This window comes from Manis javanica, chromosome 10 (assembly GCF_040802235.1).
Source record: "Manis javanica isolate MJ-LG chromosome 10, MJ_LKY, whole genome shotgun sequence".
Lineage (NCBI taxonomy): Eukaryota > Metazoa > Chordata > Mammalia > Pholidota > Manidae > Manis > Manis javanica.
This window is the reverse complement of record NC_133165.1, coordinates 44,822,870-44,836,000: the sequence shown is the minus strand read 5'-3', so window position 1 is coordinate 44,836,000 and position 13,131 is coordinate 44,822,870. Positions and strand designations below refer to the sequence as shown.

The 13,131-nt window shown below is 52.4% G+C and overlaps 1 protein-coding gene across 17 annotated transcripts; it reads right to left on the bottom strand.

Moving 5' to 3' along the window:
• Positions 1-1,516: 1,516 nt before the first annotated feature.
• PRSS36 (serine protease 36) lies at positions 1,517-12,893 on the bottom strand. Of its 17 annotated transcripts, XM_073215284.1 has the most exons (14): positions 12,787-12,891; positions 12,294-12,329; positions 11,908-12,070; positions 11,187-11,467; positions 7,447-7,613; positions 4,943-5,192; positions 4,705-4,834; positions 4,113-4,465; positions 3,868-4,031; positions 3,268-3,505; positions 3,013-3,154; positions 2,494-2,759; positions 2,296-2,417; positions 1,517-2,030 (listed from the first exon to the last, which is right to left on the bottom strand). In XM_073215284.1, exons 1-14 carry the CDS (start codon positions 12,821-12,823, stop codon positions 1,752-1,754), a joined length of 2,628 nt encoding a protein of 875 aa, XP_073071385.1. In that variant the 5' UTR covers positions 12,824-12,891; the 3' UTR covers positions 1,517-1,751. The 17 variants fall into 17 exon arrangements, with proteins under 17 accessions (XP_073071385.1, XP_073071381.1, XP_073071383.1 ...); XM_073215280.1 differs by having other exon boundaries at positions 1,517-2,417; positions 12,787-12,892; XM_073215282.1 differs by having other exon boundaries at positions 3,268-3,508; positions 3,868-4,465.
• Positions 12,894-13,131: the final 238 nt, after the last annotated feature.

Here is a 13,131-nt window from a genome sequence, read left to right as displayed (position 1 = left end):
CCTCTGGGGACAAGTTCACAGGAGCTTGATGTAGGCTGGCATCAAGGAGGGTACCTCAAGGAAGTACATTAGAACTGAGACCTGAAGGTGTAAGGAAATTGTATTAACCAGGCAAAGATGGGGGAAGGGTGGTCCCTGTGAGGTACTCAGAGGAGGGAGCAGGTGGCATGGGTTCAGAGAGAAAAGGCCCATGTGCATGTGACTAGACTGGGAGTCAAGTGTGTCCTTTGAGTTTAAAAAGTCTGTGAGCAATTGGGAATGCTTGTTGGCTTCAAGCTTCAGAAGAATAAGCTGAGTTGCACTTCCCCACCTACCTTCCATAAGACTAGGTGTCTGGACCTCTTGAGCCCAGACTTCAAGGCCCAGACTGGAGGGGCAGGGACTTCCTGGAGTGGGTGAGAGGATGGAGGCTGACTCTGGAAGGGGTATAAGCTGGGAAGGAGGGAGCGAGACACTGGATGTTGTAGGTGGGTTTGGGTTGAGGGTGTGCAAATTAAATGTTTGTGGGGAGTGGCAGAGGAGTCACTGACTGGGTATGGGGAGCAGGTGGAAATGTATGTCCCTGTGGAGATTCAGGGGAATATTCTCTTTGGAGTCAGGGACCTAATGATAAGACTGGCTCTTTAATAACCTCTGCCCATTCCTCGATCTCCTAAAATGGTCCAACTTCCTTCTAAGTGTCTCCCTATCCTCTGCCTACTCAACCCAGAGATGGTGACTCCAGCCCCAGAGGTGCCCCTTCGGCACCCTCCTCAGCTGACTTCCACTCCAAGAGCCCCCTTCCCCAGGTCCCCATTTGCCCTTTTTCTGTGCTCACACATCACCTCCTGTATGACCCTTTTCTGACCCCACCAGGGCTGTCCATATGTGTCCTTACTGCACTGGGAGTTCTTCAAGGGCTTATCCATTGGACCCCAGCTGTGCCATGACTTAGTAGTTAGTAGGGAATGTAGCTGAATTAATGCAGGAGGTGCACCAGGGAGTGGTGGGTGAGGTAGTGGGATGTACATACAAGGGACAAGGGCCCATGGTGGGGCTCAAACCCCGGGGGCACTGGGCAGGATGTGAAAGTAGTGAACCTTTGAAGGGTACAGTGTACAAGGGAACATTGGAATGTACACTTTCAGGCATCATTTGTCAGAGTGTGTAGATGCGGGGGGTCCTGTGGGTATAGGTTATGGTAGACAGACCCTGGACATCCATCTCCTGGACTCTTCTTTGGACCCTCATCCTCAATCTTTCTTGCTTTGTGGAGAGGGTGCAGCAGGGACCAAGCTAGGGCTGAGGTGTCCAGCAGGTGCCAGGGATGCTGATTGCATTGGGGAGGTGACACACACCCAGCTGGCTGTCCACCCTCCCCCGCCCTGGGGCAGGAATGAGGGACAGCTGCCACGTTATCAGGGATACATTTCCTGGGAGCCCAAGGCCTGACTCACTGAGGCCCAGGAGGGAGGGGCCCTACTTGGGCTTCCCCCAGCCCCTCAGCCTGCCCGCAGCAATGCCACAAGGCTATGAGTCCGTGTTTACACCTTTATTGTCCGCTTGCTCTGCCCCCAAGGATTCCAGGGCCCAGAATAGCTGGGCACTGAGGCCCAATTATCTGAAGCCGCTGCAACCCAGGAGGGTGGGGTATTTTGGAGGTTCTGGCAAAGCAGCAGAGCTGGTTGGGTCACATTCCAGCCCCGCTGGGCATGAAGTGGAAGGCAGGAGGGGTGGGGAGGAGTACAGGTGACCCAGGGACCCAGGCCCCCTCAACCCTGGATCAGGAGGGTCAGGAGCAGCAGATACAGAGAAACTAGAGGAGAGCCTGAGGCTCCGGCCATGTCTGAGGGGCAGAGGTCACTGCTTTCAAGGGGCCACTGGGGATAGCCACTGGGCGGCAGGAAATGGGCCTCCCCCACTGTCTGGGAGATCCAGGCCTCTTCGGGGACAATAGCGGCAAATAGCTCCCGGCTTCCTCGAACAGCCATGCCCGTGAGAACCCAGGATCCTCCCTGAGTCTGGCACAAGAGTGGAGGTGCTGAGGTCACCTGCAGTGTCAGAGCCAAGGCCAAAAGGGTCTCTTACCCTTCCTCCTGGTCCCCTGCACCTTCTAGGTTTAAGGCATGAAGCACTGCTTGTTTCCATCCATCTTAGGCATCCTGGCCCCTGGTCTTGCCGAGGTCCAGCCAGAGAGGTACTGCTTCTTCCCATTTGGGGCCCAGCACCCAAGAATTCCAACCCTGACCTCCTTAGGGTCCAGATGCCCAACACTGCCTCTTCCCTCCCTGAAGCAGGGTGCCCAGACCCCTGTACCTCACACCTGTCCTCCTGCCCCTCTGCATACAGAACACAGAGAGTCCCAGGGGGCAGAATGCCCTGATAGAGGCAGTGACAGAGTCTTGGTGTCAAGATGGAGACAGCAGCAGCCACAGGGACTGGAGAGAGGAAAGATGATTGTCCCAGAGATTCTGGCCTCCAATTGCCTCTCACCCCAGGACCCAGGGCTCTCACCTCGGTCCTGGGGATCCTTCCAGCACAGCACCCAGCAGCTGGTCCCCAGGGGGATACCCCCTGGGTGAAGGCAGATGGGTAAGGCTGATGGGGAGGGCTCTACCCGGGAGCTCAGCTCCAGGAGGGCCAGTGGGGGCCAAGGTCCCAGATGCTGGGGCAAGTGGATGCTGATGACCAAACGGGATACCTGGTGGGCCTGTGGAAGGGGGCTGGCCCCTGCCCTGCCCAGGTACACTTCAGTATAAGGCACTGTTGTAGAGCCTGGCCTGTTGGGATAAGGCCCAATGTCACCTCCTGCTCTCCCCATTGCTGGTCAAGTCCTTCTCAGCCTAAGGGAAAGCATGGAATGAACCTCCAGAGTCATTCCACTAACTCCTTCCAAATGTCTCTTCTGTCCACAACACTGCAGAAGTTTCCCTGTGATGTAAGAGTCCTAAGGGGAGAATATCCCACTATGTAACAGTCCTTTTGCCCATCTCTCAGTTTTTCCCTCTTGCCCAGGAGATGGGTGAGACCCACCTGAGGACACAGTGAGTGGCTGCCAGGACCCAGCCTGGAGCCACAAGGATCCCAGCGCAGACTTGATATCCAGCCACATGCACCTCAGCGAGCCAGGGCCACAGGACCCCTGAAGGAGCAGGGTCTTGCCGCAAGCCACAGGCTAGGGAGGGAAGGTGACCATCTCAGTGGGAGACCCACAGCTGACCCTTGAAGTCCCTGTCATGAGTCTTAGCACTCCTAGGAGACCCTAAGCCCTAAAGGCCTGCTCCTCACCACCATATTCTGTTGTGGGGGGACAAATCTGTGTCTCAGTCTCCTCCCCCTCAGGGCTCCAGTCCCAGGCCAGCTGGTCTTCCAGGTAGGCTCCCCGAGCCACATGGCTGATCCATGGGCTGTGGGTCTGCAGTGAGTGGAAGGCTCTGGGACGTAGGCAGTCACTAGAGAAGTCTCTGATTCCAGCCAGGAACCAGGTCCCCTCCTCCCGGCACAGAAGACTCCAGTGAGAGTAGTTCTGCTGCAAGAGAGTGGGTGCGCAATTTGGTGAGAGGGTACCAAAGGTCCCGGGCCTTTCCTGGACTCCACGCTCTCCCATACTCGTTAATAATGAAGCCCACCTCCTCCAAGTAGTAGAGGCCCCAATACTAACCTTAATGAGAAATCAGCCCTTCACTTTAAACCTAGAGGTAGTCAGGTCCCTCCCCTAAGTCTCTTAGGACCAAACCCCGTCCCCAACGTGCTGTGGCCCCGCCTTAATCCCGCCTCCACCCCCAGAGCGCTCAAACTTCCTTCCTAGTTCCCCTCAGGCCCCGCCCCCAGCCCCTTGCTAACTCGGTTCCCCAGGCTCCGCCCCTCCTCCACTTCCCCAAAGCTCACCCAGCAGCGGCCCGCCTCCTCCTCTTCCTGGTAGGCAGTGCAGAGCGACTGTGGCGGGTCTCCTGGAGGCGGCACTGACGCCCCCTGGCGGCCATACAGGCAGTGGCACCACCAGCCGTCCAACAGCTCCGCCTCCAGCAGCGAGTTGGGGCCCGGCGCGGGGTCTGGGAGGAGATGGGAAGGAACCCGCGCTGCCGTGAAATCCGCCCGGGCTCCGCCCCACTCCACGTCACATTCCTGCTCACCCCCACGGCCCCAGCGCGCCAGGCGGCAGCGGCTCCCGGGCAGGAAATAGTGTTCCGAGTAGGGTAGGCACACTGGCCGCGGCGCCACGCTCAGGTTCACGGGCGCGCGCAGCTCCAGCAGCGCCAGGTCCGACGCGTCGTCCCATGAGGCATTCTCGTGCGGCACGAGGCGCGCCACCTGCTCAGTGCGCGGGCGTGAGGGCAGCAGGACGCGCCAGTTGTCCAGGTCACGGGGCAGGCGGTCTGAGCTGATGGGGCAGCGGGATGGAGAGACTGGGGACGTGGGCCGGATCCCGCACACTCGGCTCCAAACCTCTTGGCTTGGACTCCACTGAGGATCCTGCGTCCCCGGCCTGAGAACTGCGTGCGCATCAGACCTCTGCCCCGCATCCTCCATCGAACTTATACTACCCTAATACTCGCCCTAGACAGACTAGGACCCCACTTTGGGAGCTAGATCCTACACTTCTAAATGGAACCCCACACCCTTCCCCTCCCCGCCCAAGGAAAGGGCTGGGCTGGGTAGACAGTAGATAGTATCTCAGGCCAATGTGGAGAACAAGAATCTGGCTGAGACAGGGTTTTCACTCACTCCAGAAAGCAGCTGGCAGGTGCCAAGACCCAGCTTTCAGACACCAGCACCCCATGGCAGGGTCTGGATCCTGGGACCATCACCTGGGCCTCCCAGGGCCAGGTTCCTGGCCGTGGGGCCTTACCGCACTCTGAGGGGTGAGAGGCCAGGGTCAGGGGGCATCCTGAACCCCCAGCAGTTTCCACCCCAACTCAAATCTCCCATGTCCAGCTGACATCCAGCAGTCCTGCCTCCTCACCTGGCAGGGCGATGGTACAGTTCTCATTTGTGGGCTCCCAGGAGTCTGACTGGGGCTCCTGGGACTGGGTGGGAAAGGCAGGCCCAGGCGCTGAGCCCATCACCTGTTCCCGTATCCATGCCTCATAGGGAGCCACAGCAGTGAAGACTCCGGGGCGGTTCCTCCTTCCACAGCCAAAGCCAAAGCTGGTGATTCCTGCCTGGAACCATCGGCCACCTTCCTCACAGACCAGGGGCCCCCCAGAATCTCCCTGATGACAGATGACTCAGTGTTAGGGGATCAGCCCAGGGACCCACCAGCTTGTACTGGGCCACCTCATAAAGGTTCTATATCTCCTATTTTTGGCCCAACATACAGACACCTTCTTCTAGGAACCTGCCTTGGCTGTATTCCCTACAACTCTAAACAGAAGAAAGCCTTGTAAAGAAGCTGATGAGCAGCCAAAACCACGAGGACCAAGCTAATGCATTCAAGACTATGCCAGAGGGGCCCACAGGTCTCATTCAAAGCCAAGTGATTCTTGTTCAATAAACAGTTCAAATGAGCCATGTTCTTGGTTTCTAAGTTCACTCAATTGTTAAAGTAAATCAGAGATGTCAGCATTTAAGAGGGAGAGGCTGTTAGAAAAGCAGCAAGAAGGAATAATTTGACAGCAAGTAAGGAAGAAAAACTACAATGATGAGACACTAAATGGTTCTGTGACCATTTCATGCTGAAGAATTGTTCCTAAGTCATCTCTGTAGTCCCGGTCAGGCATCTCTGTGACCTGAGGAGGATCACAGAAGGCTCAAAATCATCTAGACGTGTCCTGTCCAATATGGTAGACACTAGCTACATGTGGCTATTTAAACTTTAATTAAAATTAAGTATTTAATTAAAATTAAATATTCAACTCCTCAGTTGCAATAGCCACATTTTAAATGTTCAATATTGAGCCAATGTGGCTAATGACTACTATACTGGACAGCGTAGATATAGATTTCCATCATCATAAGAAGTTCTATTGGACTGCACTGGTCTAGAAGAATTCAAATTGTTTGCAGATCTCTTCAGGATGGCAGAGATTATGCCTATAGGCTGGGAACCTCATAATTAGGAGGGACCCCGACAACCATCTATTTGAATCCCCATCACTGCCATGTATGCTTGAGTGCTCTAAAAAATGTGTATCAAAAGCAATATAGAGGTTCCTCAAAAAACTAAAAATAGGAATACTATTTGACCTGGTAATTCCACTCCTAGGAATTTACCCAAAGCATACAAGTTCTCAGATTCAAAGACATATGCACCCCTATGCTTACTGCAGTACTATTTACAATAGCGAAGATATGGAAGCAACCTAAATGTCCATCAATAGATGAATGGATAAAGATGATGTGGTATATATACACAATGGAATACTATTCAGCCATAAGAAAGAAAGAAATCCTACCATTTGTAGCAACATGGATGGAGCTGGAGGATATTATGCTCAGTGAAATAAGCCAGGCTGAGAAAGACAAGTACCAAATGATTTCCCTCATTTGTGGAGTATAACAATGAAGCAAAACTGAAGGAACAAAACAGCAGCAGACTCACAGACTCCAAGAAGGGACTAGTGGTTACCAAAGGGAAAGGGTGGGGAAGGGCGGGTGGGGAGGGAGGGAGAAGGCGATTGAGGGGTATTATGATTGGCACACATGGTGTGGGGGAGATCATGGGCAAGACAGTGTAGCACAGAGAAGGCAAATAGTGATTCTGTGGTATCTTACTACACTGATGGATGGTGACTGCAATGAGGTATGGTGGGGGGACTCAATAACGTGGGTGAATGTATCAACCACATTGTTTTTTCATATGAAACCGTCATAAGAGTGTATATCATTAATACCTTAATTAAAAAATGTGTATCATTTGAGGAAGGTTTCTGTGAAAATTGGTTAAAATATATTATGGTTTGACCTTCACCAGGTTATTTGGACAATTCCCTTCTGTGAAGGATTAATTCATTTTTAAAAATAATTATTTTGAGTATCTACAAAGTAACAGGTGTTGTGCTATGGCTGATATGTGGGATAATAATAGCTAATACCTCTTTAGCCCTTATAAAGGACCAGACATTATTCTAGTGCTTTAACATGTACAAATTCATTTAATCATCATAACCACCCTATGAGGTAGATAACAGTATCATCTCTATTTTCCAGATGAGAAAGTATGGACGCAGGGAGGTCAAATAACTTGGCCAAGGTCACACTGCTCATAAGTGGTGGTGCTGGGCTTCTCACCAGGCTGGCTTACTGCAGAGTGACCACTGCACTATACTGCCATAAATAACAGTGCTCATGGTGTTGACAGTCCCAAGTTCTCTCCATTTATAATCTTCATATCCTCCCATCCATTGGCATTCTTGCCCTCTTCTTGCAAATTAGACTCAGAGATATGAGAAAAATGGGATTTGTCTGTTTCTCACACTTTTTCCTATTGGTTAGGAGGGCCAGGCAGGTGCAGGGATCTCCCCTCACCTGGCAGGTGTCCCTGTGGCCCTCCGGGTAGCCAGCACACAGCATCCCTGGCAATAGCTGGAAAGTGAGGTTGAAGGGGCCAGGCTGACTGTAGAGACACTGACAGGTGGCCTCTCCCAGCAGCCTTAGTTCTACTTCTTGTAGCACCCAGGGGAGAGGCAGGGGGTCTGTGGGCAGAACCAGAGAGCAAATGCTGTGAGGCGGGCAGGTTCCCCAGGGCTCAGCTTTGTACCCTCCAGCTCCTCCTAGACATCTCTATCTAGATGCCCCTTGGCATCTCAGCCCACCACAACCTGAACCAATCATTATCCTCTCCTGCTCCTCTCTCTTCTTCTTAGTACATCCTCACCTCAGGAGTGGCCCCTCAGGCACCCGGTGAGAGCTGCCATGGATGGCTGTGTACTTCACAAAGGTGCCTGGCCAACAGAGGATGCATGTGGGGGCTGAAATCACTCAGTTCTCAGCCCTGACATGAACTGTGCCAGTCCTGAGAGGGCATGCCTTTTAACAAAGATACCATATAGAATAGATGTACAGAGTTGCCAAGCATGGTATCTGGATGCCACACTTGACCCATGTCTCAACTTCCCTTCTGCAGTCAGTTTCCAAGTTCTGAAAACCTCTCATTTGTGTCTTCTTGGCATTTTCATTGCAACTGCCCTAGTTCAGGAGGCACAACCTTGGGCCTGGACGACTGGCCCAGCCTCTTCACTGGTCTGATCCCCAACCCAAATTTCACTCATCACGGCCAGAGGAATGTTTTTAAAGATCAGCTCTGAGCTTATCAGGAACAATCAATGGATCCCACTGTCTAAACCTCAGGCCTCAGCCCTTTCCTGAGGTGATTCTGCTTTTGATGGAAACAAAGTCTCAGAATCCACAAATTGGGGTGGGGGATGGGCAGACAGTTTGGACAGAGTTCCTTGCCTCCCACCTAGAATCTGAGAGGTCAGGTGATGGCTGAAGCTGTACATGAAGGCCAACTAGGGAGGTTTGGGGATTATCCTAGGGACCCCTATAGCTGGTGGGGTATGGTAGCCTCAGTCTCATCTTGAGGCCTTCATGGCTCAGCCCCAGCTGCTTTTGCAGCCTCAGTTGCCTCTGTTCCCTCCACTCCAGCTGGACAGCCTTGTTCTTCTCCATCTAATATGCCTCACCTGGGTCCTCATCTCCCCCACATTTCTGTGATGCCAACCTATATCCTCTCTTTCCAAAATCTCTTGTTATGGGTGTCCTTTGTCAGGATGGAGTGGCTCTATTCACTTAGGGCTTCCTGCGTGTTCAAAATAACCCTTTCTTGTCACCTCCTGCTCTGAGACTCCTGCACACAGAGGCTGTGGCATCTCCTCCTGAAGCACCCTCACCAAAGTCCTGGGCACTGCACAAGTCTGATCATAGCAGATGGCGAATAATTTGGGGGCTTTGCTAACATGGGAAGGTAGCACTGGATAATGGGAATGATGGGGAATGGAAAAGCAGTCTATTTCCCCCCACACCTTCCAACATAAGTGTTTGCTTATTTATTGAATTTAATGTTTGTTTACCCACTAGAATCTAAGTCTGAGAAAGTTTGGAATTTTGCTTGTTATGCTCGTTGGTGTATCTCTACATCTGACACAGTGCCTGGCACAATGATGTGCTCAAGAAATGTCTGCTAAATGGGTATACAATGGGGAAATGACAGCCTCTTCAACAGCTGGTGTTGGCAAAACTGGACAGCTACATGTAAGAGAATGATACTGGATTACTGTCTAACTCCATACACAAAAGTAAACTCGAAATGGATCAAAGACCTGAATGTAAGTCATGAAACCATAAAACTCTTAGAAGAAAATATAGGCAAAACTCTCTTGAATATAAACATGAAAAACTTCTTCATGAACATATCTCCACAGGCAAGGGAAACAAAAGCAAAAATGAACAGGTGGGACCATATCAAACTAAAAAGCTTCTGTACAGCAAAGGACACCATCAATAGAACAAAAAGGCATCCTACAGTATGGGAGAATATATTCATATATGACATATCCAATAAGGGGTTGACATCCAAAATATACAAAGAGCTCATGCACCTCAACAAAGAGCAAATAAGCCAATAAAAAAATGGGCAGAGGAGCTGAACAGACACTTCTCCAAAGAAGAAATTCAGATGCCTACCAGGCACATGGCAAGATGCCCCACATCGCTAAACATTACAGAAATGCAAATTAAAACCACAATGAGATATCATCTCACACCAGTTAGGATGGCCACCATCCAAAAGACAAACAACAACAAACGTTGGCGAAGAGGTGGAGAAAGGGGAACCCTTCTACACTGCTGGTGGGAATGTAAGTTAGTTCAACCGTTGTGGAAAGCAGTATGGAGGTTCCTCAAAAAACTAAAAATAGAAATACCTTTTGACCCAGGGATTCCACTCCTAGGAATTTACCCTAAGAATGCAGGAGCCCAGTTTGAAAAACACATATGCAGCCCTATGTTTATCGTAGCACTATGTAAAATAGCCAAGAAATGGAAGCAACCTAAGTGTCCATCAGTAGATGAATGGATAAAGAAGATGTGGTACATATACATAATGGAATATTATTCAGCCATAAGAAGAAAACAAATCCTACCATTTACAACAACATGGATGGAGCTAGAGGGTATTACGCTCAGTGAAATAAGCCAAACAGAGAAAGACAAGTACCAAATGATTTCACTCATCTGTGGAGTATAAGAACAAAGCAAAAACTGAAGGAACAAAAGAGCAACAGACTCACAGAACCCAAGAATGGACTAACAGTTGCCAAAGGGAAAGGGGCTGGGGGGTGGAGGTGTGTGAAGGGAGGGATAAAGGGAAAAAGGGGCATTATGATTAGCACACATAACGTAGGGGGGCACGAGGAAGGCAGTACAACACAGAGAAGACAAGTAGTGATTCGATAGCATCTTACTCCGCTGATGGACAGTGAGTGTATTGAAGTATGTGGTGGGGACTTCATAATGGGGGGAATCTAGTAACCACAATGTTGCTCATGTAATTGTATATTAATGATACCAAAAATAAATAAATAAATATTCATTGAATAATGAAAGATGGACTGAATCAATGAGGCCATGGAGGGAAAAGATGAGTGTGGGGAAGTAGAGAGCAGAGTGGGGGGAGGGGAGGGGGGGAGGAAGAGGGTCCCGAGGAAAGGAGGGCATAAACTAATCTTTGCTGAATGCCCACTATATGCCAGGTGCTGTGCTTTTATTGCAAGGATTACCTAAGGCAAAAATACCTAAAATGCATTAATTACTGCTATATCGGGCACTGTGGTATAAACTTCACATGGGTTTTCCCATTTAATCCTCCCAACAGCCCTATTAACTGGAACTATTTTCCTCAGTTTTCAGAGGAGGAGGAAATGGACTGGGTGAAGTGCTTTGCAATAGAGCTGGGATGGGAACCCTAGTCGGAATACTAAATTCTGGAAAGAACTGGAAGGGAGGGTGAGGAGGTAAAGGGGGGTGATTCAGTAGTCTCAGCTTGAGAGCCCTTGGAGAGGAGGATAGATGAAGAAGGGTAAGCACTGAGCCATGACCTGGCACAAACCGGTCCTCCCGGCCAGGCCCCGGGGTTCGCCCCTGCCCCAGCGCCCGCCCACCGGAGGCCCCCAGCTTTTAGGACTCTCCCCCGAGGTCCCGCCCTGAGAACTGCTTAGTAGGCTCCACCCTGCGATACCACACCTCCAGGGAGTCCACACCTCACTCACCCGCCTCCTGGATGTCCCCCCAGCCGGTGGCCCAGCAGACAGTGCCAGGAGCGAAGCGGTGCGAGGCGCGGGGCAGGCAGACGGGCTGCACAGCAGCGCTCAGCCTGGCAGGTGAGGCCAGGCGCAGTAGGGCTAAGTCGGCGCCCAGTTCCACTCTGCTGTAGTTGTCCGGCACCAGGATGGCAGCCACTGCGCGGATGTGCGCGCCGTTCAGGGGCCCTTCCTGAGAGTGCACGCCCAGCAGTACCGACCACCTGGCCGCGGGCTCCAATGTCCCGTTTCTGCGCCAAGGCCGAGGTGGGAGGGAGTTAGGTGGGTCCTATGGAGGGGGCAGACCCTTGTGGGGGTGGGGTTTCAGAGACAGAAGATAGGGTGAGCACGATCCCAGGAAGGGCGGAGTCGGATCCAGATTTGGAGCTGGCGAGATCGAGGTTGAATTAAGTCTCCTAAAAGTGGGAGGAGTGTGTGCGATTTGGTGGTGGTTGATTGGGGTCATTGAAATTCTTACTGGGAACTTTGGTGGAGTGGTGGGACGAGTCTGCAGACGGCCTCACCGCACTGAAAACCCGGATAGCCGGTAGAGTACATAGCTTAGGGGGAGGGGAGGGGAGGGTGGAGGGCGGGGTAGCTGGGCTCCAAGTTAGGCTTGGGTATGCGGGCTCTATTTTCGGGGCGGCCTTGCCTTTTGAAGGAGAGGGGTTGGATAAGGGCAAGTACTCACTCCACGAAACAGTGAGCAGCGGAGAGGACCCAGGAAGGGGCGATGAGGGAGCCCCCGCAGACGTGCCCACCCTTATGATGCAGGCTCACCTGCCACGGCCAGGTGCCAGGCTGCGCATCTGAACCCCCCGTGATGCGGTCAGAGGGCTCAGGGCGACCGCAGTCTGCGATGGGGTACGTGGAGGTCAAAGCCCGCCCCTGTCCCCCAAGCCAGAGGCCCAGGTAACTCAGGACAAAGCCTGACCCCCACCCTGCTTCCGTTTGCCTCCCTGATCAAAGAACGAAGAGGACCTAGACACTATTTAGTTTCTGGTTGCTTCCACCTCCCTCATGGCCCAGCCAGCATTAACCTCCTTTAAGATCTGAGGAACACCCACTCATCCTTACCCAGATCTTCAGGCTCTTCTTGGCTAGGACTGAGAGCTGGGAGTTGGGGTAGAGAGGAAGATGTTGGTGACTGCTAGTCCCAGACACTACTCAGCCCCCATTTTCCTTCGTTTCACCCCTCCCCCTCTTCCCAATTCCCTGCCCTTCCAGCCTTCCTGCCAGCACCCATGCTACCCCTTCTATCTTTCCTGCCTCTGCACCTGAGTCCTGGAAGGCTCCTGGGATGGGGCAAATGGCTGGAAGGAGGGAGGGCGGAAGAGACTGGAGACCTATGTGCCCTCCCTGACTCCTTCCCCTGAAGCTTTATGCTTACTCCCTCTCTGATGGCACCCAGGACTCCTTTCCCATACACCTCACTCCCTCCTTCTGACGTTCCCCTCCCCTTCCTCCTCTGACACCACGCTCCCCATGCAGAACCCAGGAGTCCTGCTTTCCAGCTCCCCAGATGCCAGGACCCAGGCCCTTGGCATCCCTCTCTGTCCCCCAACATTACCGAGGATCACAAGTGCAAGGAGCAGTTGCTGGGACATGGCACATGTGAGTCAGCTGGAGACACAGAGATGGGTGAAGTTCTCTGCTCCTGCCACAGCTCTGTCACTGCCTTGGCAGCCTGTGACTCCTGATGGTCCCAAGAGCAGCCCCACCCTCCCTGGCTCAAGCCCATCTCTGGGAATTTGAGATCTGGGACTGGAAGGGGGAAGTAGGGAGCCTGAAGTCCCCACCCAGAGCCCTGTGTACATCTCACATCTCTGGAGGCCCAGGGTGGGGGTGGGAGGCAGATGTCCTACCTCCAGGACACCTCTCAGGTTGGGGAGGGAGGAGTGGAGAACCCTGTGGG

Bases quoted from the DNA above. Each gene is read 5' to 3' on its own strand.
- PRSS36 (XM_073215276.1), bottom strand. From the start codon at position 12,823: ATGTCCCAGCAACTGCTCCTTGCACTTGTGATCCTCG. The intron at 12,071-12,293 runs GTAAGGATGAGT...ACCCCATCGCAG, and splicing joins AGAAGAGCCTGAAGATCTGG to ACTGCGGTCGCCCTGAGCCC. The intron at 4,466-4,704 runs GTGAGTGAAAAC...CGCAGTTCTCAG, and splicing joins CCTGCCAGCTGCTTTCTGGA to GCCGGGGACGCAGGATCCTC.